A 25,816-nucleotide genomic window follows, 5' to 3' on the forward strand; every position below is an offset into this window, starting at 1 on the left:
TCTCAGCCTGACTAAGGCACCAATACCATTTTCTTGAATTAATTCCTTAAGCAGAGTTTGTTTTTCAAAGAGGAGTTGACACCGTCTTTCATCACTGAGGACCTCAGCACCTTCCTGCAATCGTAGAATTTCTTGTTTCAAGGCATCAATACATAATTGTTTACTTTGAGAGCAATTGGTTTTGTATTGCTGACAGAAAACACGGATCTGCGCTTTAGCATAGTCCCACCACTGACAGATTTAGGAAACGATGTTGGAAGTACACAACCTTGTCCCAAAAAACCACAAAGGATGATTTAAAGAAAGGATCGCTCAGAAGTGAGGTGTTAAAGGACCAATACAGGGTGCGGCGTTTGAAACGAGGAAAAGAAAAGCACAGTTTTACCAAAGAATGATCAGAGAAACCAGAAGGGACAATAGCCGTATATGTCACAAGGTTGATAGCAGAGTTAGGAATATAAAAATTTATCAAGACGAGCAAGTGAAAGATGATTTAGTAAAACCCGACACCAGCTAAATTGCTGCAGGTTTGGGTGTTGTTGCCGCCATACATCGTTGAAGTCATGCCCTGAAATTATATTTGAAAGAGGCCTACTTGAAGCTGGATGTGGCTCTGCACTGTTCCTATCTAAAGTTGGGTTTTAAGTACAGTTAAAGTCACCCCCTTTAGCACAACAACGTATCAGAAGAGAGTTGTCTCAGGAAATTAAAGGACTGATTAAAAAAAGTTCCTCTATCTGTACTATCGCTTGGAGCATAGACGTTAACAAACATAAAACGTTGCTGATTGTATTCAAACTCTACAGAGGCTAGATAGCCTGGTACGATTTCCTTAAAGATAGGGGGCGGGGGGGGGGGGGGGGGGGGAAGAGACAGACAAACGTGTACTGACCAAAAAAGCAATACCCACACTCACAGAATCTGTATTACTAAAAAACCAAGTGCCAATCAGCTGTTGCTGCCAATCAGCCACGGTCTGCAGTGGCACGAGTTTCTTGCAAAAAAAGTACATCAGTCTTTTCCCTCCTGGCTAATTGCACAGTCTGGGACCTACGCAGCTGACTGCGCCCACCATTAATGTTCAAGCTTGCTATGTTCATAGAAACATAGGCAGCAACACAGCCATTACAGGTTTAATTCTTTCCTTGCTGTGACAAGGTACCTCTTCAGTCTTTTCAGTGATTGATCAGAAATATGAAGGGCCGCAGATTGTTGTACAACTTCCTGAGCCCCACTAATGAAGGCGTGAGTGTCAACGAAGAAATCGCAAATTTTCACGCGCCTTTTACGCGAAGTTTTTTGTAGGAAATCCACAATTTCAGCAGGGGGGACAGAGTCTCCAGAGACATGCTCCGATGAGAAGTCGGCCTCTCCATCACTCAGTGAGGCCATGGAAGAACCCCCATCAGTCACAATCATTGCATTGAGAGTCCATTGCCGAGGCAACGGGCTCATCAACACGACAATCTTAGGCTTCAGCACTATCACCCTGCTGCCCATGAGCTTGACAAGGCTCAGCTGCCTCAATGGAGGATTCGATCACAGACGGATCACTAGTTCCGACACACCACTCCCCACAGAGGGAGGGGTGGCACAATCAACACAAGCTTCAGCAAGGGACACACATGGAGGCTCAACCTCACATGCAGGTTTACCCTCAGAACACCGGAGAGACTCAGGTGCTGTCTGGCCAACACATAAATTTTCAGCATTTATCACATTACCCTCAGAATATTCTGAAGGCAGAGGAGGCTGAGGGGTTACCTCAACTGGAGAGGAGGAGGTCGCGCTCCACCATTACCTTCACGAACCACTTGAGCGAAGGTTGGAGGACCGGCCAAGACCTTATTTTCAGGCTCGTTGAGGTTGCTAGAAGGTGGGAGGGTTCTTTTCCTGGTTCTCTGTTTGTCTACAATGGGGTTTGCATCAGCAGCATCCATATTGTTTACATCATCGACAGCAATCTCAGTAGAGCCCTGCTGTTCATCACCATTCAGGCTAGTGACTATCTGTGGACTTTTTCGGGCATGAGTCCTTTAAATGACCATATTGACCACACTCAAAACAGACTAGAGACTCTGTGGAGACAAAGACACGATAAGTGTGACCTTCGACCTTGAAGGGCAATACCGCATTTAAAGAGGTTACACCACGTGGTAAAATCATATAAACAAAACGACGAAAGGACATGACGTCTTTTAAACGGTTATTTTTCCCTCGTACAGGAACCATAGTAACTGAAGAGACGACAGAACGAAGTTTGTTTAGTTCAGCAACCAGGTCTTTGTTCTTAAGGAACGGAGGAGCGTTAGAGAGAGAAACCCAAACTGCCGGCGTGTCGAGTGGACAAACCTGAACAAACACGTCGGGAGCAAAAAAAAGCCCGTGCTCGACTATTTGAGCAACCATGGGCACTGTGGAAACAAAGATTACCACGCGTTTATTCATGCGAGAAGCCGCTTTTACATTATCCAAACCGATCATCTCTCCAACGGCAAGGATAATGGCCTCGACGTCGTATCCCGACGGCTGTGAACAAACTAACCCATGCTTCTGGGTTAGCGCTTCAAGGGACGTGTAACGAGAGCTATCCGCCATCGTTTCCACGTTTAAACAAAGGATAAATGTATAAAGGGTTAATGAAGCCAAAAAGCTCTAGTAAACTAGCGAAAAATAAAAAATATTTACGAAAAAAGAAACGTAAAAAGTATTATGATTTGTAACAACACGAAGCGAAAAAAACCCAGAGGGAACCGCCCTAAGGGGGAACCTTTACCGGTCTCACGACATGTGCTCTCTCACTTTCTCACTCTCAAGAGGGGGGGGAGGGATGATAACGTGGAAGGGTGATACACAAAAGACGGCACAAAGGTGAGAAGAGGTGAGGGGAGGGTAAAGATACAAATCACGAGCACGGAGCTACAATGCCAAAACACGAGCAGACGCCATGACACCGCACCCAACGCACCGACAGCCAACAGGTGGCGACAGAGAGAGAGAGAGAGAGAGAGAGAGAGAGAGAGAGAGAACACGTGTGGCAAGGCCTTTTGTCAGGGCTCTGGCGGAGGAGTAGGGGTGGGGGAGGGCGTGTTTGAGGGTGTCCTGGCTCCAGATTGATGGAGCCCTTAATTCTGCCCCTACTAGCTCTCTCGAAGGGACTCAGGTCCTGATTGGTGCATATCCCATTGGTCTTTGGTCTGTCTTCTGTCCTTCAAGAATTTAAATCATTCTGTGGATTCAATCTTTGTCGATCTGCCTGGTATATTATCCCTTTATGAGTGGAGGGCCTGTCTTTCCTTTCCCCAACGCATAAAAAACATACTATCCCAAAGGGGAAGGGGCTAAGATAATGGTCTGCTATGAAATAACTATTCCAAGGGACCTGTGTGGTGGTTGCCATTATTTCTCAGTGGTTTCCCAAAACGGCAACAATACGAACTCTTATTACGTTCACTATTTTAACAACTAAGCAAAAATAGTCAGAACGTACCATTTCCTCGCTTTTATTTCACATATATGACACGGAATTCAAGAAAATCGTCATTCCTGGGAGGAGGAAAATAATACGAGTGTTCAAATCCCAAGACACCGAGGGAAGGGGAAGGAGATCCTTCAAACAAGCCAATGCTGACAATCGAGGTACTTACCAGTGCTACATTTGTTCCCCAGAGCAGCAAACCATACAAGATGAAAACGATTTATCTTGTCGACAGACAATAAAGGTCCATTTTTCACACGAAAGGGAATGTACATTTTGCTTGGAAACAAAACCAACTTTTCAAGATACAAGACGATACACGCTACGTCTTGAAAATCAAGGAAAATGATGAGTTGCAAATAACATCAACACAATAATAATATAGTGAGAAATGGGAATAGTCAGCAGATATTGAAAGGTTAAATAAAAAATAATATAAAGAAAATGTCCCAAACGTGCCAGATGGTGCCCAATACATCAAAATCACGTGACTCGTGGCGAACGAGTCAAACGCTCACTTGTGTTGACTCCACAGAGGATCCAAGTCACTGAGAGGGTCATCATTATCAGGATGGGTTGCTAAACCATGAGGTTGGGGCTGCAAAAAGCTTTGTTTTGTGATTTTAGATCGACCACCACCCAGCGTAAATGTCTCAGGAGTAAGTGAAGCCAGAAGATCCAACCCGAGAGGGCCTTCCTGTGGTCTGGGGCTTTTATGATCGGAGGATCCCGGAGGCAAGGATGCATTTTGCTCATTCGACGTCGAAGCTTCTCCGGTCATTTGCGGTGCAAAGTCTGGTGAGGGTGTAGGATTTGCATCAGGTACACTCGTGCCGTTAGACGATGACAAAACAATTTCACTTCTCTTGGGTTCATCAAGTGTAACCAATGCCAGTTTGGTGTCCTGTGGATCAGGTAAAGATGGTAGTTCCTCAAAGTCAGCATCTCCAACATTTTCGGTCGAGAAACAATCGTCGTCTGTGGAAGGAGGCTTCAACTTTGCAGCCTGGGACACGTTGTCACTCGGCAAAGAGGCAGATGGAGTCTTCACACTCAAACGAGCGACTGTTGCTTTAATGGAGCTGAAGGAGAGGTCACCACCCAATACAATGTCCTGCAAGTCCTGCCAGCTGTGCCCCTGTAGATAGAGTAACGACAGCAACTTGATTATGGAAAGTTTCAAACATAGAAGCATTTGGATACGATATTTAGTTTCAACTGTGCCTGTCATCCTTCCGAGGTCGGCAAATTGAGTACCAGTTCACTGGTAATTCCATGCGTGTCACAAGAGGCGACTAAACAGGGTTGTTGGCAGAAAGGGCATCCGGCCATAAAACATTGCTTCAAAAAGGGGAACACGGTTCCCAAAAAAGGCCAACCTGCTCTGCGGGGAAAAATGGCCTCTAACGGTGGTTCTATTTAGTTTCAACTATGGAAAGCTAAGAAATAAATTTAAAATGTTTATGATCACATTAAGCAATAATCGATGCAAATGAGTTGTTAAAAAACAAGACCGAAAGTCTAACAGCGGCGTAGCCGGGCTTGTAATATATTATAAACCACAAACACACATGATTAACTTTTTAAACAGTCGCTAATGCTGTTTATAGCATTAAACAAAGAAATTTGGAGGAATCCCAACATCCATGAGGTAAGTTTTACCTTCAGAACTGAGGGAAGATCGACTGTAATCGAGATTATACCCCACATGGGTTGGGTATGCACCGTTATTCTTGGAAGAGACATAACGCCGATGCTTTCGATATTTGATGGTCATTTTAGCAATCGGTTTGTTTGTGTTTCACACTGAATGGAAAACGTAAAGGCAGAGCATGGCAATTGTGATATACACAGGTTCGACGATATGTTCGGCATGAACTAAATTGGAATCAAAATGGCGGAGTGTGGAGAGTCAGCTGCCGTACTGCCGTAATGACATCAGATGGAATCACATCACCCTGTCATGTGACGAGATTCTCAGCTGATTGGTATACGTTCAAGGGGACATACACACCACACACACACACACACACACACACACACACACACACACACACACACACACACACACACACACACACACACACACACACACACACACACACACACACACACACACACACACACACACACACACACACACACACACACTACTGTGTTCAAAAAGTATCCGACCTTTATTTTTCGTGCGTAAAAAAAGAAGAAGCTAGGGAGGCGTTGGTTGGTGCACGTATGTAGGCGATCCTAATGCGCACGCGTGAATTTTTTCCCACCTGCAGAAGCTGTCATTCGACGGCAGACCGCCGATGAGTGAGGACATGTAAGTGAGCGCCGTCGGATTTTTCGTTTTTGACAAAATGACGGCAAAACCTGAACAACGCTACTGCATCAAATTTTGTGTAAAGCTTGGCGATTCCCAAGTGGAAACGATCCGCAAGATTCAACACCGTTCATTCCATTATGAAGGAGGATTTGGGCTTCAGGAGAATCTCAGCGAAGTTCGTACCAAAGCTGCTAACGATTGAGCAGAAGCAACTCCGTTTGGAGATCGCACAGGACATGCTGGAGACTGTGAACAGCGATCCCAGCTTCCTCAACACAGTAATCACTGGCGATGAGTCCTGGGTTTATGGGTACGACCCAGAAACCAAGTTGCAGTCATCACAATGGAAGCATCCAACATCCCCGAGGCCAAAAAACACAAAATTTGATGCAGTAGCGTTGTTCAAGTTTTTCCGTCATTTTGTCAAAAACGAAAATCCGACGGCGCTCACTTACATGTCCTCACTCATCGGCGGTCTGCCGTCGAATGACAGCTTCTGCAGGTGGGAAAAAATTCACGCATGTGCAATAGGATCGCCTACATACGTGCACCAATCAACGCCTCCCTAGCTTCTTCTTTTTTACGCACGAAAAATAAAGGTCGGATACTTTTTGAACACACTACGTACATACATACACAGACGGACAAATGCTATTCTAGGCAGCTTTGCCCTTTGGGCTGCGCCGTAAAAAAATTAATGCAGACACAGAAGTTATTGTTTCAGCTTGGTAAATGCATCCTAAAATGTTTTGGCATCATCACCTCAGCCCAGAAGATGTGCGCTGGTCTTTATTACCTCCGACACCGAAGGTGGATGGAGATTATCTTTTCACCCGTCTGTCTGTCTGTCTCTTTGTTTGTTTGTGAACAAGATATCTCAAAAAGTTGTAGACATATTCAGACAAAATTTGGTGGATTGGTAGTGTATGTGACGAGGACGAAATGATTAGATTTTGGTGAAGATCCGGATTCGGATACGGCTAGTAGAATTTTTAAAGTGATTCTTCACCACTGGAGATAGGGCCAAAAACTATACATAGCAGAATATCTCAAAAAGTTATGGACGGATTTGAACGAAACTTGTTGGACAGGTTGTGTGTGCGACAAGGAAGAATTGATTCAATTTTGGTGAAGATTCGAATCCGGATCCAGATCAGATAATTTTTAAAGCGATTCTTCACCATTGAGTGATAGGGCTAAAACTGATACATGGCACGATATCTCAAAGTTAATGACATCATATTTGGACGAAACTTGGACCGATTGGGTGTGTGACAAGACTGAATCGATTCGATTTTGGTGATCTGAATATGGATTCGGATACGATAATTATTTAATTTTTCAGTGATTCTTCACCATTGGGAGATCGGGCGAAAAGTGATATATAACATGATATTCAAAAAAGTTATGCACGAGTTATTACTAAACATGGGGGATGAGTTGGTTAGGTGACAAGAACAAGCTGATAAAATTTTGGTTCAGGACGAGATCCAGATCTGGCCTATCAGTGGATAGAAAACATAAACTGTTCAGCCTGGCGGAGGAATGCTCTCTACCGAGTGCCGTTCTAGTTGGGGTTTTGTACTGGTGGAACCCATTCTCTCACTCCAATCCCACAATGAATAACACACCTGGTACACATGCTACTGTCCACTGGAACCATTTTGTTTCATAAAATATCTAATCTCAAACAAGTTCGACAGCAAATGGGAAATAGCTGACGTGCACAAATTCCTTTTTGCAAATCACGTGGAAGTAATTTAAATAATTTAATCAAATCAATCACCAAATTAAGGCAAAAGCACAAAGAATAGTGTAGTTTCATGTAATACTTGGGCTCGTCCGTTCACTAAAGGACATTGTAATCCGTCAATTATTCTTTGTCAACGTGTGAGAGTCGGCATGCAGATCTACTGTAATCTATAGACATGCCATGGAATGGCTGTGGCGTATTAAATGCTCCGACTTGTTCGACGTTAGGTTGGATACTAATAAAAACTGCTGTGTGTGTAAACAACACTATTTTAATTTCACCATTAAGATATGATGCACAGCGGGCTCTTACCAATTTGAAATTGTGCTGTCCAGAGACAAAAATATGTGAAACCGAATTAACGAGATTTGTTTGCTTGTTCTTTCATTCATTCATTCATTTCACCACTTTTGCTGCAAGACCTGAGGAACCTGCAGCCTTTCCCATCTTCATCTTTCCAATAGCTTCCTTGACCATCTCAAAACCTATCTGAGGAAATGGATCAGGTAGTGGTTCAGCACCGACTAGGCCATCCTTATCCCAGTCAAATTATTCATTCAAAAGGTTCTTGAAGTGTTCCTTTATGACATTCTTATTCTTCACTCCAAGTATTTCGAATGTCAACATCTTAAAACAAGTTCCCTTTTCTGGTCTCCAACACATTGGCCACCAACATCTTGATTTTCATGAATCATCTGTTCGGCAATTTTGAAAATCTGGTCCCTAGGCTCCTTGCTGTCGAGGTCACCAAATCTTTCCTTCTGCACCAATTTATTTGCTGTATAGACTGCTTCCTTTGCCTGAAAATAATCTTATTTATCTCCACCCTTCATCCATGCCTTCAGAGCTTCCTTTTCTTCATGATGGCAATACCGACTTCCATATCCCAACACCATGTCTCCTCACTTTATGTAGAAACTTTTGTCCAACCACATATCTTAGCTACATTGACAAGTGTCCTTCATCAACGTCCATATACTAATGACACCAGCTGCTGCCTTTTCGTTACGTTCGATTTATTGAGTAATATTCTCAAGAAATTCCTGCTTTGCTTCAAACTCTCTTAGCCCCGACATTTTCATTTAAGGTATGAAGGAAGGCCTTCTTCCTTGCAAAACATCTTTGTAAAGAGAGAGCACGGACAAGGAGCTTATGGTCAGAAATACACTCCTCTCCTGCAATTACTTTGGCATCAGTAACAGGCTGTCAGTTTTCCTCATCATAAAGTCGTCAATTTGACTAAAATAGGTGACTGACACACACACACACACACACACACACACACACACACACACACACACACACACACACACACACACACACACACACACACACACACACACACACACACACACACACACACACACACACACACACACACAACGAAGTCGGTTCAGAAAACTCAGCTACAGTAAGTTTTGACGATTTTCTTGAATTCCATGTCATACACAGACTTGGCATTTAATATGGATTATATTTTTTTCTTGACTTGGGTTTACTTTCTGAACTCAGTATATCAATCTGGTGAGTTTCTTTTATGCTTCGGTGATGTCTTTGTTGAAAGAACCATGTCACTGATTGTCTTTCGCAGCAAGAAGTCAATAACAGGATTATATCACAGGTGGCGTGACAAAATGTAAGGACAGGTACATTTGACGATTGGCTTCACAATCGGGTATATAAGGGTTGTTGCGTTCTGTATTAGTGGAAAACAACTGCTGCACGTCTACAAAGGTTATTTCCGCTTCCTCTGGAGATGGTCCGTCAACGTGACAATGCTGTTTGTCATGGAGTAGTGGCTTTACGAAATTCTGGCATGAAACAGCGTGCTATTGCTCGGAAGTATGGCTTCACTCAAGGTCAGGTGTCAAAGATCCTGAAACGAAATGCTCAGAGGGGTGTCCCTACTCCAATACCGAGGCCAGGATGTCCACGCAGAACCACAAGGAGAGATGATCGCCAGTTGCACCGGTTAGTCTGCAATGGCCGTACCAAGTCAGCTAATCGGCTTAGGGCTGAGGGCTGAGTGGCAGCAACTGACAAATGTGCCTGTATCCAGAAGGCTAGTCAACCAACGACTGGTTCAAGCAGGCTATCGTGCCAGGCGTCCCCTGAGAAAGCCACGCCTGACCAGACAACACAGCCAGCGCCGATTGCAGTGGGCCAGCGAGCACCGTCAATGGCAGCCAGGAAACTGGAATCACGTGACCTTCAGTGACGAGTCTAGATTTCTGGTCTATCGTCAAGATGGCCACGTCCGAGTGCGCAGACAAGTGCATGAAGCCCACAACGAAGATTGTATAGTGCCAAGAGTCCAAGCTGGAGGTGGTGGGGTGACCGTTTGGGCTGCTTTTCATGCAGGGGGAAAAACTGACCTGGTTGTTCTGAATGGAAACCTGAACCAGTTCAAGTACAGGGCCATTCTGGAAGAAACATTGCTTCCATTTGCTCGTGCAGCCTTTCGAGGAAACTTTGTCTTCCAAGATGACAATGCACGGCCTCATCATGCTCGCATGATCCAACACTTTCTTGCTGACCGTGGTGTCGAGCATATGGAGTGGCCTGCCATGTCCCCGGATATGAATCCGATAGAGAACTTGTGGGCAGAATTAACGCGTCAAATCGACAACTTGGACCAGCAGCCTGCCTCTGTGCATGAATTGCAGCAGGCTATTGTCACTGCATGGCAAGCGATTCCTGTCCAAACCTTGGCAAATCTCATGAACAGCATGCCTCGACGTGTACGTGCTCTCCTGAATGCTCGTGGGGGTTACACGAAGTACTGAACTGTAATTTTACTGTCCGTAATCCCAGTCATAATTTAGCTTTTGATTTTGTTGAAAAAAAAATTGGCTAATGTGCAAAATAAAGAGATACTTCTGGAAAATGCACAGAAGTTTAACACAGTACTGTCCGTGAGTTGAGTTCGATATCAGTTTTCATCACTTTCAAGGATCAATTTATTTGCTTCAAAATGTCAAATGTGGTTTTTGTTTATTTTAAAGGTCACATTAACAAAATCTAGAATAATGTCAACATAATTCCAATGAACTTTTGGTTCTAAGTCATCTTGAAAAGTAAGTTCACCCCCACAAAAAAAAGATTCCATATTAAATGCCAAGTCTGTATGAAGCTGTATTCAAACAGTGCTCAAAACTTCCTGTCCTTTGACCCAGATTGAGGTGTAGTCTCACATGCCCATCTTGCCTGTGCCCTGTGAAGATGTCAATCCATCACCATCCTCCACAACCATGTGATCTCAATCACAATCAAGTCCATCAGTATCATACATTGCAGGTAAACAATGTTAGATTTTCATTTCATCGAATATTCAAACAGAATATATTCAGAATATATTCAAACATACAGTGAAGTAGCACAAGCAAATGGGTGAGTTTTAATTGGTAATCAGTGTAATTAGGAGGGATATATTGAGGTAATAAAAAAGAACTCGGGCCTATTCAAATGAGAAATGTTTGCACAATTGGTTGTGTTAGAATTAATGAGTAGTCGTCTAGCAACCCCCAATTTGAAATCGCAGAATTCAAATTGGGGGTTATTTCATTTGGCAGGAGCCCAATGTAATGTGAAAACTATCATAACTATAGTCCTGTTATACATGACAATTACCATGTATTTGCAGGTCATCTCATCTCATCTCATTTCACAGAGATGAACTGATAAAATGTCGTGATGTCTGGATTTCAGTCTGTATGTCCACCCATCCGTTAACTTTTTTCTTTTTCTTTTTGTATACAGGATCGAGGCTCATGAAAGAGCTAACATTTATCACACAAAATATCAAACAGACACACAAAACATATAATAAGGGTAGCGGTAGACAAGATGGGGAGAGAAGGGGAAGCAAACAAACACAACATTTGAGAGCAGGGACATCGGGAGATCTGTGAGAGGCAGAGCGCTTGGGGGGAGGAGGCGTGGGAAGGGAGGGGGGGGGGGGAAGAGGTAAAAAAACAAAACAACAAATGGACATTAATAGGACTTCCAGGAAAGAAGTCGGTATTTCAGAAAAGTGGATCTGGGGTGAAATTAGCGGGGGTAGAAAAGATCACGGTTTTGGATAGAGGAAGATAAGAGATGGTGGTGAACAGCTGTTTTAAAGACCTGGAGAGAGGAGTGGGATTTAAGAGAGTGAGGAAGTTTGTTCCAGAGGTGGGAGAAAAGAGGAATGAAGGAGTGAAGGTGAGCAGAGAGTCTTGATTTTGGCAGTTTAACCAAAAGAGGGTTGCAGGCAGATCTTGTGCCACCTGTAAGAATATTTGGGGGACAGAGCCCAGAGAGAGCTGGGGGAGCAAGGCCGGAGAGGAGTCAGTAGAAGACAGAAAGACCACCAACCTGCCTGCGGTGAGTAAGTGAAAGGCCCTCAGAGTTAGCTTCATCGCGGGAGATTCTAATGATTCTGAAAGCTTTGGTTTCAACAGCGTGAAGCTGAGCTAGGTGTGAGGGGAGAACAGTATTCCATTGAGCTGCAGATGAAAGCCTTGTATGTGGTGAGGACCTCAGGTGTGCCAAGGAAGGACTTCGCACGACTGGCTTTGGAGGCCAGATTGGAAATGTGGTTTTCCCAGGAAAGATCATGGCAGATAGTGAGACCCAAAATCTTGAGTGACAGAACTTCTTGGAGAGGATTGTTGAGAAAGTAGATGTGAGGGTTGTCCAGTCGGTCTTTTCGGAGAGGCATAGGGAGAGTGTGGGATTTGTCAGGATTGAAAGACATGTTCCACTTGTTTGACCAGTCTGATTTTGTCCTTGTCTGCAGAGAGTGAGGAGGCTGCAGACTGCCGATCTGAGGAATGAGGTATGGAGCGGCAGAGAGTGGAGTCATCAGCAAAGAGGTAGAGAGGATTTTCAAGAGAGTCAGAGAGATCATTGATGAAGACCAGAAAAAGCACAGGGCCCAGAACACTACCTTGGGGAACTCCAGCCTGAACAGGAAGAGGAGATGAGAGAAACCCATTCAGGGCCACACGTTGACTACGACGAGAGAGGAAGTCCGCAAACCATGCGTGGAGATTTCCCTGAATACCATAGGAGGAGAGTTTGGTGAGCAGAGCGGGGTGCCAGACCGTATCGAAGGCACGTGATATGTCAAGGGAGACAGCTATAATTTCCTGTTTGGCATTGAGGACCTCCATCCACTGTTGAGACAGCAGAAGCAGCATGTCCAGAGTAGAGTGACCTGGTCTGAAACCAAATTGATGGTCAGAGATCAAGCCATTGGAGAAGAGGAAAGATTTGATATCCGAAGCAATGATGGATTCCATGACTTTGCTGATAATTGGGAGAAGGCTGATTGGTCTGCAGTTGCAAGGATCTGTTTTTGCACCTTTTTGTGAAAAGCGGTGATGTTGCCTATTTTCCAAGCTGATGGCAGAAGACCTTGAGCAAAAGAGAGGGTGAAGAGAACAGAGAGGGAGTGAAAGAGCGGCAGAGCAGGATTTTAGGACCGGTGGGCTGATGCCATCAGGTCCAGTTGCAGAATCAGAGTCGACGGTTGACAGAAACTTCTCCACCTTCTCAGGAGGAAAGGACACAGAGTCCAGGAGCAGCTGGGTACGATTGGGTACGGTGGGGTACAGAGAGGGATGGGTTTGGGACACAAGATTTGGAGGCAAACACAGAGTTGAGGCATTCGGCCTTGTCACATGATGTGTCAACTGTGTAGCCATTTGAGGTAAGGGGGGGGGGGATGGAGGGGGAACAAACACCAGAAACGGATTTGACCAGACGCCACCAGGATTTGGAGGAAGGAGACAGGTTTGAGAGTTCATTCTTGAGTGTGGAGAGATAGTGCTTCCTGGCACTCCTGAGGGTAGACACACACTTGTTCCGAGCTAGGTGGAAGGAACTGAGATTGCCTTCAGTTGGATTTGCCTTCCAAGAGGCAAAGGCAAGTTGTTTCAGGGCAACTGCCTCACCACAAGATTCAGTGTACCATGGATGGGAGGAAGGGTAAGACAACTGAAGACGAGATGGGATAAATCTGTGCATGAGAGAGAGCAGTTTGCTTTGGAAGAATTCCCAGGAAGAATTGATGTCAGAAGCAGTAGAGATGGGCGACCAGTCCAGATGATTGATGGGTGCTTGCAGACCGTGCCAGTCAGCCTGAGTGAAATGCGAGACTTGTCGGCGCTGAGGAGGCTCTCTGAGAATGGCCAGAGAGATGTCCACTTTAACAAGCACATGATCAGAAGAACCGATTGGAGCAGAAGAAAAGCAGCAGACATTTGCAGGGAAATTTGTCATAACCAAGTCTAGAAGAGAGGATACTCCATTGACTGAGATCCGGGTCGGGAAATTGACAGATTGAGTCAGTCCCAATGAGTCGCAGAAGTCCTTTGCTGAGGTGCCATGGCTGGTGAGAGAGGAACCCACACCCAGCCAGCTGGCATGATGACAGTTGAAGTCACCACATATGAGGAAGAGAGAGTTTGGATGAGTTGATAGAAGTTGGTCCATGTTGTTGTCAGACAGCGAAATGTAAATGGAGTCATCACTGTTTGGAGGACGGTACAGAACACATATGAACAAAAGGTGGGAGCGAAGAGGAAGCCGTAGCCAGAGGTACTCCTGGGGGTGGGGTGGAGAGAGGGCAGTGCAAGGAGAGTGAGGAAGAGAGTTTTTGATAAAGATAGCAGCCCCACCAGCAGGACGAGGCTCAGGTCTATCATACCGGAGGAGGGAGTAACCAGGAAGAGATATTAAGGAATCAGAGACATCTTGAAGGAGGAAAGTTTCTGTTAAGCAAGTCGAGGCATTCAGCTTTTTCACGAGCGGAGTCAGCTGTGTAGCCGTTTGAGGTAAGGGAGGGGATGGAGGGGGAACTCTGTGGTATTTCTGGTCACCTCACTTGTCACCTCGCTGATTGTTCTGAAACTTGACATATGAATATACGACAGTAGCCCCCACAATCGCTCGGGCTGCGACTTTTTGATTTCAGATCATGGGGACTCCCAGCGAGGGGGTGTTATCCCCCGAAACTTTGAATCCCTACTCGTCCCTTATTTACCAACCGATTAATCTGAAACCCGATACAGCCCTTCTACTAAGTGGTCCGTCGGATTGCTCAGTCTGAGATTCTTCGATATCGTATCAGAGGGCCTCACAGAGAGGTCCCCCAAAATCAGCTGAGGTCTGAACTAAAATCTCAAGAAATGACCGTTAGCCCACTTGGGGCTACTTTTTGGTTAATTGTTATTTTTATGTTGAAGGTTCCAGTCTCTGACTATATAATAATAATAATAATAATAATAATAATTCATTTATTTTGTATAGCGCTTTTCCAGAAGCCCAAAGGCGCTTTGACAGAGTGGAAAACATAATGCATAACAATACATGAAAACAACAATTGCAAAAAGACAAGAATCAATAGGGAAATATTTAAAGCAAAAGGAGGGAGGAGAAGAGATAGTCAGGGGTTAAATGCTGTGGGTTGAATGTTGAATGCAGTGTTGAACAGGTGGGTCTTTCGTGATGTTTTGAATGTGGTGAGTGAGGAGGAGTCTCTGATGGTGTGAGGTAGTGAGTTCCAGAGGGTGGGAGCAGCGATGGAGAAGGCCCTGTCCCCCCAGGATCTGAATTTGGTCCGGATGGAGGGGGTCAGGAGGTTGGTACCAGCAGAGCGGAGGTTGCAGGTGGGAGTGTGTCTGGAGAGGAGGTCAGCCAGGTAGGATGGGGCCAGGTTATGGAGGGCTTTGTATGTCAAGAGGAGGATTTTGTACTGGATTCTCTGGGGGATGGGGAGCCAGTGAAGCTTGTAAAGGACGGGGGTGATGTGGTCACGGGTCCGGGAATGGGTGAGTAGACGGGCAGCGGAGTTCTGAATGTATTGGAGTTTATTGGTGATTTTTGAGGGTGAACCATAGAGGAGGCTATTGCAGTAGTCCAGACGGGAGGTGATGAAGGCGTGGATGAGGGTTTCTGCAGCCGTGGAGGAGAGGGATGAGCGGAGACAGGCAATGTTTTTCAGGTGAAAGAAGGCTGACTTTGTGATCTGTTTAGTGTATTTGTCGAAGGAAAGGGTTTGGTCAAAGATGACGCCAAGATTCCGGATGTGAGGGGAGGTGGATACTGGGATACCGTCGATGTTGAGGGCAAAGTTATGGGTGGATTTTGTGAGCGTTTTTGGGCCAATGATGATTATTTCAGATTTATCACAGTTAAGCTTGAGGAAGTTGATTTGAAGCCAGGATTTTATTTCAGTGATGCAGTTTGTCAGGATAGAGTGGGTGTCGGTGGAGACCTCATCAAGTCCTCATCCTCATCAAGGTCCTCATCAAGGCCAGGCCTTAAATAAAAGTGAAGAAAAGTGTATGATGTTTGTTTGCAAGAAAGAGGGATTAAAGCTAGCCCAGTTGCTATCGTTTGAGTGGGGCAGGAAGTAAGACCAGCAATCCTGACACAGAGTGCAAGGTGGTTCCAGGCACCACTTTAATGCTCCTAAATCAGAACGGTAGTACTACCCTGAGCGGTTGCTGTCTACAACCTACTACCTAAACATAGTCTTTTTATTTCAACTTTTTAATAATTATCACTTTCTTATATTTAGATGGAGGCATCTGATAAACAGATGCACACCCCACCCCCTGAATTCAATAGAGAGAGATGGAAGATGGGAAGGCAGAGGGGAAGAGAAAAACGACATGTTATTACCTTTGTGGGAGGAACAGCAGAGGGGGTCGCGAGTCGTCCAGGAGGAGGTTCACGAGTCCCGGGGGGTGCTCCGTGCTCTTGCAGGACATGCGCCACATGCTCACAGAGTACCTCATAACACAACCGCAACTGTAACTGGAAAGGAGCAAGATAGGGTTCATGAGTAAGCTGCCGACCCAATCTGCTTTTCCCTTCAACTTTCCTCTGATATAGCTTTATCTTATCATTTTGAACCATCAAAAGAAACAATGACGTGGATAATTAAAAAAATAAAAACAAATTTCTGGAATGACAAGAATAAAGTCACTTTTATGGGATGACAAACAAAATGAAAGCTTTGTGCGCTTTTCTTGGGGGTGTTTGAGTGAGACACATTCTGAAAATAAATTCCGATTTGGTAAAAGTCAGTTGAGCATAGAGTGCCTGCATGGCTGATACATGTGTGTATACCCACAAGGACAGCAAATTAACAACTTGCCCGGACAAATTTCACATTATGAGAAAATAAAATGGCAGTTGAACACACTCAGAAAGCAACATGTTCGAGAAAACCCTCCCAGGCAAGCAGCGAAGATGCCATTGACAAAATGTGAAAAAAGCCACATTTGGGTGTGAAAAAAAAACAAAAGAAATCAAAACAAATATGATGTTTTATTTCACAATTTTTTGACCTACCATTATCGCAGATTTCCATACGATCACATGTAGCCAAGTTTTGTGTACACAAATGGAGGCAGGTTTTTTTCTTTTTTTTTAAGACAGTAAAGGCTCATGGAAGAGCTCGTACATTGAACGAATTTGGACATAACAGGATGCAAAAGGAAACGTAGAGAGAGGGGGAAAACACCAAGAGCAGAGTAGAAGGCCAATATAGAGGGAGACTTGGCCAAACAAGGTGGGGAGAGGAATAGGGGGGTCGGGGGGCAGGAGAGGATGCATGGTGTCGACAAGATGATTTGATTACGATTTGTCCAGATTTCAGTGGTTACTAACAAAAAGTTTTGAAGAAATCAAAGATAAGGCTGTCTTGAGGCCTTTGTGGCATCCCTCCTCAATATAACAGTATAAACAAAATAATTAAACACTATAACGTTCTAAAATTCCATATCTTGTACAATTAAAATACCATTGTCTATCCCTTTGTCTGTTCATGTTTCGAGCTATTCCACCGCTTCACGCTTCATCGCCAAACTTTATAGGTATAACAAGCGTAACGCCTAGGTCCCCCGTCGGTGAAGTGATGTGAGTTGACAAAGTGGAAGATGCAGAAAACATGGAAGAGTCGATAATATTTGCGAGTGGGTTGGAGACACACCCACACACCAGATTAGAAGTTAGTTGTTCGTTTATTTTTCAAGATATTCTGCTCAAGGTTCAGACATACATGGCGGTGGCCATCTTGGATTTTGACGTGGTGACCCAATTTTCAATAGCGTTCTTCCTTATGCCTAGATATACCCACACACCGGATTCGAAGTTAGTCGTTCATTTATTTTTCAAGATATTCCGCTCACAAGGGGACGCACACATGGACAGAGGGTAAAACCATAGTCCCCCTTTCGCTCCGCAGTGCGACGGGGGACAATAAACAACGCCGTTCAATTCTGCTTTCGGAATCTACATTTAATTACATTTCCATCTCTCATTCCGTTCGGCAGTCAAAAGTAAACTTTTCTTAAAGTACTCCTCATGCCCGATGGTGAGGCATTAAGGTGGGCAGTGTATTAAAAAGACAAACCGTCACGTTACAGTCACAGTTATTACCTCCACAACCGAAGGTGGATGAGGGTTAGGTATTCACCCCTGTTTGTGTGCTTGTCTGTCTGTGAGGAGGATATCTCAAAAAGTTAGACAAATTTGGACGAAACATGGTGGGCAGGTTGAGTGTGTAACAGGGAGGAATCAATTCGATTTTAGTGAAGAACCGTATCCACATACAATATATTTTTTAAGTGATTCTTCACCATTGACAGACAGGGCCAAAAATTATACACGGTGTGGCAGGATATCTCAAAATGGGGCGGAGAAAACGGTGGAGGTGGGTAGTTGATAAGAACGAGTCGATTAGATTTTGGTTGCAGTCCAGATCCAGATCTGGCCGATCAGTGGGTTAGAAAACAATCTATTCAGCTTGGCAGAGGAATGCATGCTACAGAGTACTGCTCTTGTTGTCTCCATTAATTCCATGAGTCACAAGATTGTTGCTGTTGTTCTATGGACCATCCAGTCTATTAAATCCCATACGATCCCATCACCAGTCCTATATAGACCGTTATACCCTCTAGTTAAAAACAAGGAAGTGAAGCAACAGGTACCTTTTCTTGTAGCATGTACTTCCGCTGCATTCGCATGCGGCGGAGAAGAGTTGGGAGGTCGGGTAAACCTTGTCCAGCATCAACTTCACGAGTGGCAACGTATAGCAGGCAGAATGCTCCTGTGCGGCCAACGCCAGAACTGCACACACACCAGGTATTCAGCAATATTCTATTGAGTAAAAATATTCGAAGTTGAAACTTCCTCTTAAAAATTGCAATCATTTTAGCAAAATACTCAAATATTGGTCTGAAGTAGCAGTGATTTGCACATATGCTGAACATTTCAGCTGGCACACAGAGTGGAAGGACATGATTGTAGTAAAGTGCAAACTGCACCTGCAGTGCACCACAATGGGAGTGTGAAGTGGCCGTTGGTGAGCGCAATGGGTACGAACTTCACTCAATAATTCCATCAGACTGCCAACACTCTCTGGTAGACCACTGAAACAGAACATACACATAAAAGTGTTAATGACACCCCTGTAAAAAAGTTCACATGGAACACATTTTAACAATGCACAATTAACAGTTTTACCTCCAATTTAAAACCTTCATACGAACCAATAAACAACCTTCCTCAACAACATATTCCACAATGTGGAACAATCTGATGCTACCCCAACTGCACCCCTGCTCCGATCAGTCCTGCCTTTTCAGACTTGTTCAGAAAACACCAATTCAATGGCTTTGTGGTGTTTAGAGTGCGTATACGAGTCTTTACTGCTCAAGTTTAAGTCGGTCTCTTACTGGCAGTTTCCGACTGAACCAAATACAGTCACGTGAAAAAGTAAGTACACCCCATGTAAAGTTTTGACTTTTTCAACATATTTCAACATACAGCTATTTGATCTTTATTTCAACAATATTGAAAGATAAAGGTGATATAATATAACAAATATCATGAAACATTTACATTTTGTAGTCCATTGTATAATTTAAATAAACATAAATGCAAATTTCGCATGTGGAAAAAGTAGTAACACCCCATGAAATGTTGTTTTAAATCTTTTTAACATATGTGGATATATCATATTTGATTTTCATTTAAACAGTATCTATAGGTGAAGGTGATCTCATTGAACAAAACACAATGAAAAATTGACTTTGCAAGAATTTAGTCAACAAAAAATTGTTGCACATCATGCACAATTGCATGCACAGCTTCGTTTCAAATCCCCCCACAACATCTCGATGGGATTTAGATCCAGGCTTTGACTTGGCCATTCCAGAACCCTCAATTTCTTTCTTTTCAGCTATTCCTTGGTGGATTTACTGGTATGTTTAGGGTCATTGTCATGTTGCAAGGTCCACCTTCGGTTGAGCTTCAACTTTCCGACAGATGGCCTCACATTATCCTCAAGCACTCTCTGGTACAATTAAGAATTCATCGTGGATTCTATGATGGTAAACTGCCCAGGCCTGATGCAGCAAAGCTGCCCCCAAACCATAATATTTCCACCACCATGCTGTACAGTTGGTATCAGGTTCTTGTGGTCAAATGCTGTCTTTGGTTTTCGCCAAACATGTCTTCTGGTACTGTGGCCAAATAGCTCTAACTTTGACTCATCTGTCCAGAGCACATTGTTCCAGAAGTGCTGGTCTTTGCCTCGGTGTTCATTGGCAAACTTTAGTCTTGCCCTGATGTTCTTTCAGGACAGCAAAGGTTTCCTCCTGGCACTCCTCCCATGTAGATCAAATTTGTGCAGCCTCTTTCGAATGGTAGACTCGTGCACTTTGACATCAACAGTGGCAAGAGCTACCTGTAGGTCCCGTGATGACATTCTGGGGTTCTTAGAGACTTTTCAGCATCTTGTGGTCTGCTCTCGGGCTGAACTTGCTGGGGAGGCCTGGCCTGAACAAGTTGGCAGTTGTTTGGAATCTTCTCCACTTGTAGATGATCTTCCGGACAGTCGAATGATCGATTTCAAATTGTTTGGAGATCTTTTTAAATCCCTTTCCAAACTCGTAGGCATCTGCAACCTTCTTTCTGAAGGCCTCAGAGAGCTCTTTTGATCTAGGCATGGTGATGCCGCACACTTCAACAACAAAGAACAAACCAAACGAAATGTCTGAGGTTTAAATAAGACAGGTTCCTCCAAGATCGTCTCTAACGATGTTCTAATCATTTGCACCTGAGTGAGTGCACCTGATTCTAATTTTAGGTATTTGAAGGAGTAAAAAATGTAGGTGTGTACTTACTTTTTCCACATGCGAAATTTGCATTTATGTTTATTTAAATTATACAATGGCCTACAAAATGTAAATGTTTCATGATATTTGTTATATTATATCACCTTTATCTATCAATATTGTTGAAATGAAGATCAAATAACTGTATGTTGAAATATGTTGAAAAAGTCAAAACTTTACATGGGGTGTACTTACTTGTTCACGTGCCTGAGATTTGCTCATCCACCCAGCATTTGCAAGAAATTTAGTTTTTGAGAGACCAGACTTGCAACCTTGTGTGTTCGTTTATTGTTCAAGATATTTGGCCATCAAATCCAAAAGAATCCAAGCCCACAAACACATTTCCTACAAAGTCTCCCAATGTTTTGACTCAAACCGCATAAACATGTGATCACACACAATGTCTATCGGAATTTTGTTGGGAATTGTGCCCAGCCATATTCTTGTCCAAGTATATTTTTGGGTCAAGAAAGAAGCATGTGATGCAACCAAGCATATTTTGATCTGTCTGTTTATCTGTTGCACACACACGTGCTCTGGCTGATGCTTTAATGGAGAAGCACTTCCCTCTTTCAGCCAGCAAACTAACAAAGGTATGCAACCACGAGTCCGACAAAAAAATTGACAAGTAATGTCTCAGTAGGAAAAGTCAGTTCCTTGACAAATCATCGTCTGTCACCTCGAAGAGCAAACCACCGAATTTGATAAATATCTTTGCAGATGAGGCCCTTTTGATTATTTGGCATCCAAGTAGTGAGGCAACCTAAGCTCAGGTCCAGGCCTTCCATAGGCAATAAAACAAAACTAAAATGATAAGTTGAGATATATATATATATCTGTGCAGCGTCTGTCCTGTCCTGTGTTGTCCTGTCGTGTTGTCTTGTCATTGAACTACTTTCTCAAACTTTTGTGAAATCGTACCAAACTTCTGTTATGCACATATCTCTCCCGTCGGTATGTCCTAAGGGTATTTTTTTGGAAAAAGTTTCCAATTTTTGTTTTTTGGGGGGGGAATTTTTTTTTTTCAACTTCAATTGTTTATAAAATGTGATATCACGTATAATACAAATACATTTGTGCAAAATAATTGTTTGAATTATGATTGGCTTAAACCATGACAAAACGGCAAATCGGGTACAGTCATTTATCTATATTTCTACACCTCTGGGCAGTGTCTGTATTGTCACTTAACGACTCCATAAAACTTTTGTTTCCGTGGTTGTGAAGTGTTTTTAATAACGTTGTGGTGGTTTTGAATCACGTGGTGGTGAGGTATTTTGAATTATGTGGTGGTGAGGGGTTTTTAAATGACGTGGTGGTGAGGTGTTTTTAAATGACGTGGTGGTGAATGAATGAATGATCGTTTTAAGGCCATTTTCCCCGCTGGAGCGGGGGGTAGCCTTGCGGGCCCCATGACAATCATGGTTCCCTGTTTGAGGCAATATTTTTTATGGCCGGATGCCCTTCCTGACGCCACTCCCAGACACCAATCTCACTCCTCCTCCTTGGTTACTTTTGACTTGTACATAATTAGTTAGTAATAAATTATATTTGTTCCTCCTTACTCTGCCTTCTTTCCTTTACATCCGTTTCGTCCTTGACTTTTCCAAATTGAATACCTGTGGCACGATTTGGCCAACGTTCCGGAATCGGGTTAGTGAATGCTAATGACTTGAACTTCGGGTTGCTAAAAACCGCTCGGCAACTAGACCATCTAAAACCGGGGTTCGAGCGGGAGTCCCTCCCTTGCTTCACGGTCAGGAGTGGCACTCAGGTCCTTGGGACTTTTCGTAGACCAAATACCCTGGCTGCTCCCGACCGGAAGGAGCGTTGGGACCCCCAGGACTCACGTCGGTCAGTCGCGGACGAGGGGATTAATCCCCCCCTTCTTAAGGGGGAAGGCCGACGTAGAGATCCGTAACATTTGGAGATCCGACGTAGAGATCCGCTACACCCCCAAATTCAAAACACCTCACCTATTCCTCACCTATTGGTGAGGTGTTTTTAATTATGTGGTGGTGAGGTATTTTGAATTAGTTGGTGATAAGGTGTTTTGAATTACGTGGTGGCGAGGTGTTTTGAATTACTTGGTGGTGAGGTGTTTTGAATTACTTGGTGGTGAGGTGTTTTGAATTACTTGGTGGTGAGGTGTTTATAAATGACGTGGTGGTGAGGTGTTTTTAATTTCGTGGCTGTGAGGTGTTTTTATTAACTGTTTTATGGCTATGAGGTGTTTTTATAACGAGTTTTATGGCTGTGAGGTGTTTTATTACGTGTTTTATGGCTGTGATGCGTTTTCAATTTCGGGGTGGTGAGGTGTTTTTAATTTTGTGGTGGTGAGGTGTTTTTAATTTCGTGGTGGTGAGGTGTTTTTATTACATGTTTTATGGCTGTGAGGTGTTTTAAATTACTTGGTGGTGAGGTGTTTTGGATTACTTGGTGGCGAGGTGTTTTGAATTACTTGGCGGTGAGGTGTTTTGAATTACTTGGCGGTGAGGTGTTTTGAATTACTTGGTGGTGAGGTGTAATCGTCCCAAATTTCCAGTCTGCCCCTACCCCTCCCCTATGTATGTGCTGAGGGGTTCTTTCTTGAAAAAAAAAACATTCAACCTAAATTGCCTATAAAAATGTAATATCACAAGCAAAACAAATACATTTGTGAAAAATAATTGTTTGTATTATGATTGGTGTAAATCATGACAACACAGCAACTCAGGTACAGTCATTATCCTCAGCTAAAATAAGCCCGTTCCTCAGTAACGACGCGCGAGCCGAGCCAAGCTAGTATGTATATATATATATATATATATATATATATATATATATATATATATATATACAGTCATCCCTCGTTTATCGCGGGGGTTACGTTCCAGAACCCCCCGTGATAGGTGAAAATCCGCGAAGTAGAAACCATATATTTATTTTATTATTTTAATATATTTTAAGCCTTTAAAAACCCTCCCCATACTCTTATAAACCTTTCCCACGCTCTTATAAACCCTTTCTACACTCAAACACACTTTTAAGACCCATCCTTACGTATTAGAAAAATATTTGTACGTGTATATATAGCTGTACAGTATATTTGAAAATACTGTAATAGATACTGGGTAAGTATATCAATAATAGTTTTTACTGTACTGCACAGCAAAGAAGAGCATTACAGCTCTTCTGAAGGCGCCACCTCAGCAGGCGCCTCGTCAGGTGGTGCAGTATCTTCGTCGTCGTCCGGAACTTATTTTCGTGCTGAAGACGTAGGCGTGTCTTCTTTCTTTTTTCGGGTGAGGAACATAGTGATGGGCAGTTGCTGGCGCTGCCTTTTCTTCTGGGCGAGGAGGTTTTTATAGACTTCAATGCCTCCGTCGATTACATTTCTGAACTTCAACGAACGAATCATCTGGGGGTCCCATTCTTCAGCCCTTTCCTTAAGTTATTTTGCCATTCTCACTAGGGTTGCGAGGCGTTCCAGTGATAGGCCTTCTTCTTCTTCATCCCCTGGACCCTCTTCTTCCTCTTCTTCTTCCTCGCTTGCTGACTTCTTCATCTCCGCCAGGTCTTCGTCCGTTAACGGATCTGAGTGGGTCTCGAGCAGCTCCTCAACGTCATCGGGAGTCATATCGTTGAAGCCATCTCCTCCTAGTAATTTTGCCAGCTTCACTGCCTTATCTACTGCAGTGTGGTGGACTTCGTCAGGAGAGAAACCCTTGTACACGTAATCGTGGACTACTTCTGGCCACAATTTTTTCCAGCAGGCATTCAAAGTTTCTGTCTTCATCTCCTTTATGGCCATCTGAATATTTTGCAGACACGTTGCAATGGTGTACTGTACTCACGCCAGTACGCCTTCAGCGAGAAGTTTTCGTCCGAGTCCATAGCCTCGACCAGGTGCTGCAGGGTGTTTCGCGTATAAAGTGCCTTAAATGCGCGAATGACACCTTGATCCATGGGCTGTATCAGCGATGTGGTGTTTGGCGGTAAGAACTCTATTTGTACGCCATCATACGACAGGTCGAGCGCGTGACCTCCTGCATTATCCATGAGCAACAGCACTTTGAACTCGAGTCCTTTTTCTGCGAGATAAAGCTTGACCTCGGGAATGAAGCACTGGTGGAACCAATCCGATGTGAGGAGTTTCGTAATCCAGGACTTCTGGTTGTGCATCCAATACACTGGCAGCAGGTTCTTATTTTTGTTTTTGAGGACCCTTGGGTTTTTGGACTTATAAATAAGACCAGGCTTTATCATAAAGGCCGCAGCATTCCCACACATTACTAAAGTCACCCGATCTTTGTGGGCCTTAAATCCAGGGGCTCTGGCTTCCTCGATCATGATGAAAGTGTGAGACGACATCCGTTTCCAAAATAAGGCTGTCTCATCCATATTAAAAACTTGTTCAGGCTTATAACCCCCTTCCTCGATGATCGTCCTGAACGTCTCGTTCACGTACCCCTCGGCGGCGGCTTTATCAGCAGAAGCAGCTTCTCCATGCAGGACCACGCTCTTTAGCTTAAATCGTTTTTGAAATTTTTCAAACCAGCCCTTGCTGGCATTGAATTTGGTTGGTTTGGTGGGAGATGCGGTCGATGGTTCGGATTCGGGGTCGTCGTCGCCAGCGCCTTCAGCAAACTTGGCGTAAAGCTGCCTGGCCTTCTCACGGATAACGTTGGTATCCAGTGGGATATTCTTCTTCCTGCAGTCACTGATCCAAAGGGCCAATGCAGACTCCATCCTTACAATGGCCTTATTGCGTGAAGTTACCACCCTTTTCGCTGTCTGGTTAAAGGACACTGTTGCCGTCGCCCTTATATTCTTTTCGTCCTTCTTAATGTACCGGACCATAGATTCATTGAGCCCGTAATGGCGGCCTACAGCCGCAAAGCTTCTCCCTTCCTTTAACATGTCGAGGAGTTTCACCTTCTCTACGATATTAAGCATCTTCCTCTGGCGCTTAGGTTCAGTGCCAGAACCCTTAGAAGACACAGAACGTTTACCCGTCATCATAGGGCTTGAAACAACTTCACAATTTTACACAAAATGCACAAAAACCCAACACCGCAGGATACTGAACAGCGTGCTCTGAT

At 43.9% G+C, this 25,816-nt stretch overlaps 1 protein-coding gene across 3 annotated transcripts in view; it reads right to left on the minus strand.

Annotated features, from left to right (window-relative positions):
• Positions 1-3,487: 3,487 nt before the first annotated feature.
• The window catches only part of PTPN23 (protein tyrosine phosphatase non-receptor type 23), a 198,878-nt gene continuing 176,549 nt past the window's right edge, over positions 3,488-25,816 (minus strand). For all 3 annotated transcript variants that reach the window (XM_078781746.1, XM_078781737.1, XM_078781750.1), the window contains exons 23-26: positions 18,879-18,983; positions 18,543-18,681; positions 16,228-16,362; positions 3,488-4,616 (exon numbers count right to left, since the gene is read on the minus strand). In XM_078781746.1, coding sequence (XP_078637872.1) covers positions 3,993-4,616; positions 16,228-16,362; positions 18,543-18,681; positions 18,879-18,983 — 1,003 coding nt within the window. In that variant the 3' untranslated portion in view covers positions 3,488-3,992. The remainder of the gene's footprint in view (positions 4,617-16,227; positions 16,363-18,542; positions 18,682-18,878; positions 18,984-25,816) is intronic.

The sequence above is a fragment of the Myxine glutinosa genome, chromosome 1 (assembly GCF_964187855.1).
Source record: "Myxine glutinosa chromosome 1, kmMyxGlut1.1, whole genome shotgun sequence".
NCBI classification, from domain to species: domain Eukaryota; kingdom Metazoa; phylum Chordata; class Myxini; order Myxiniformes; family Myxinidae; genus Myxine; species Myxine glutinosa.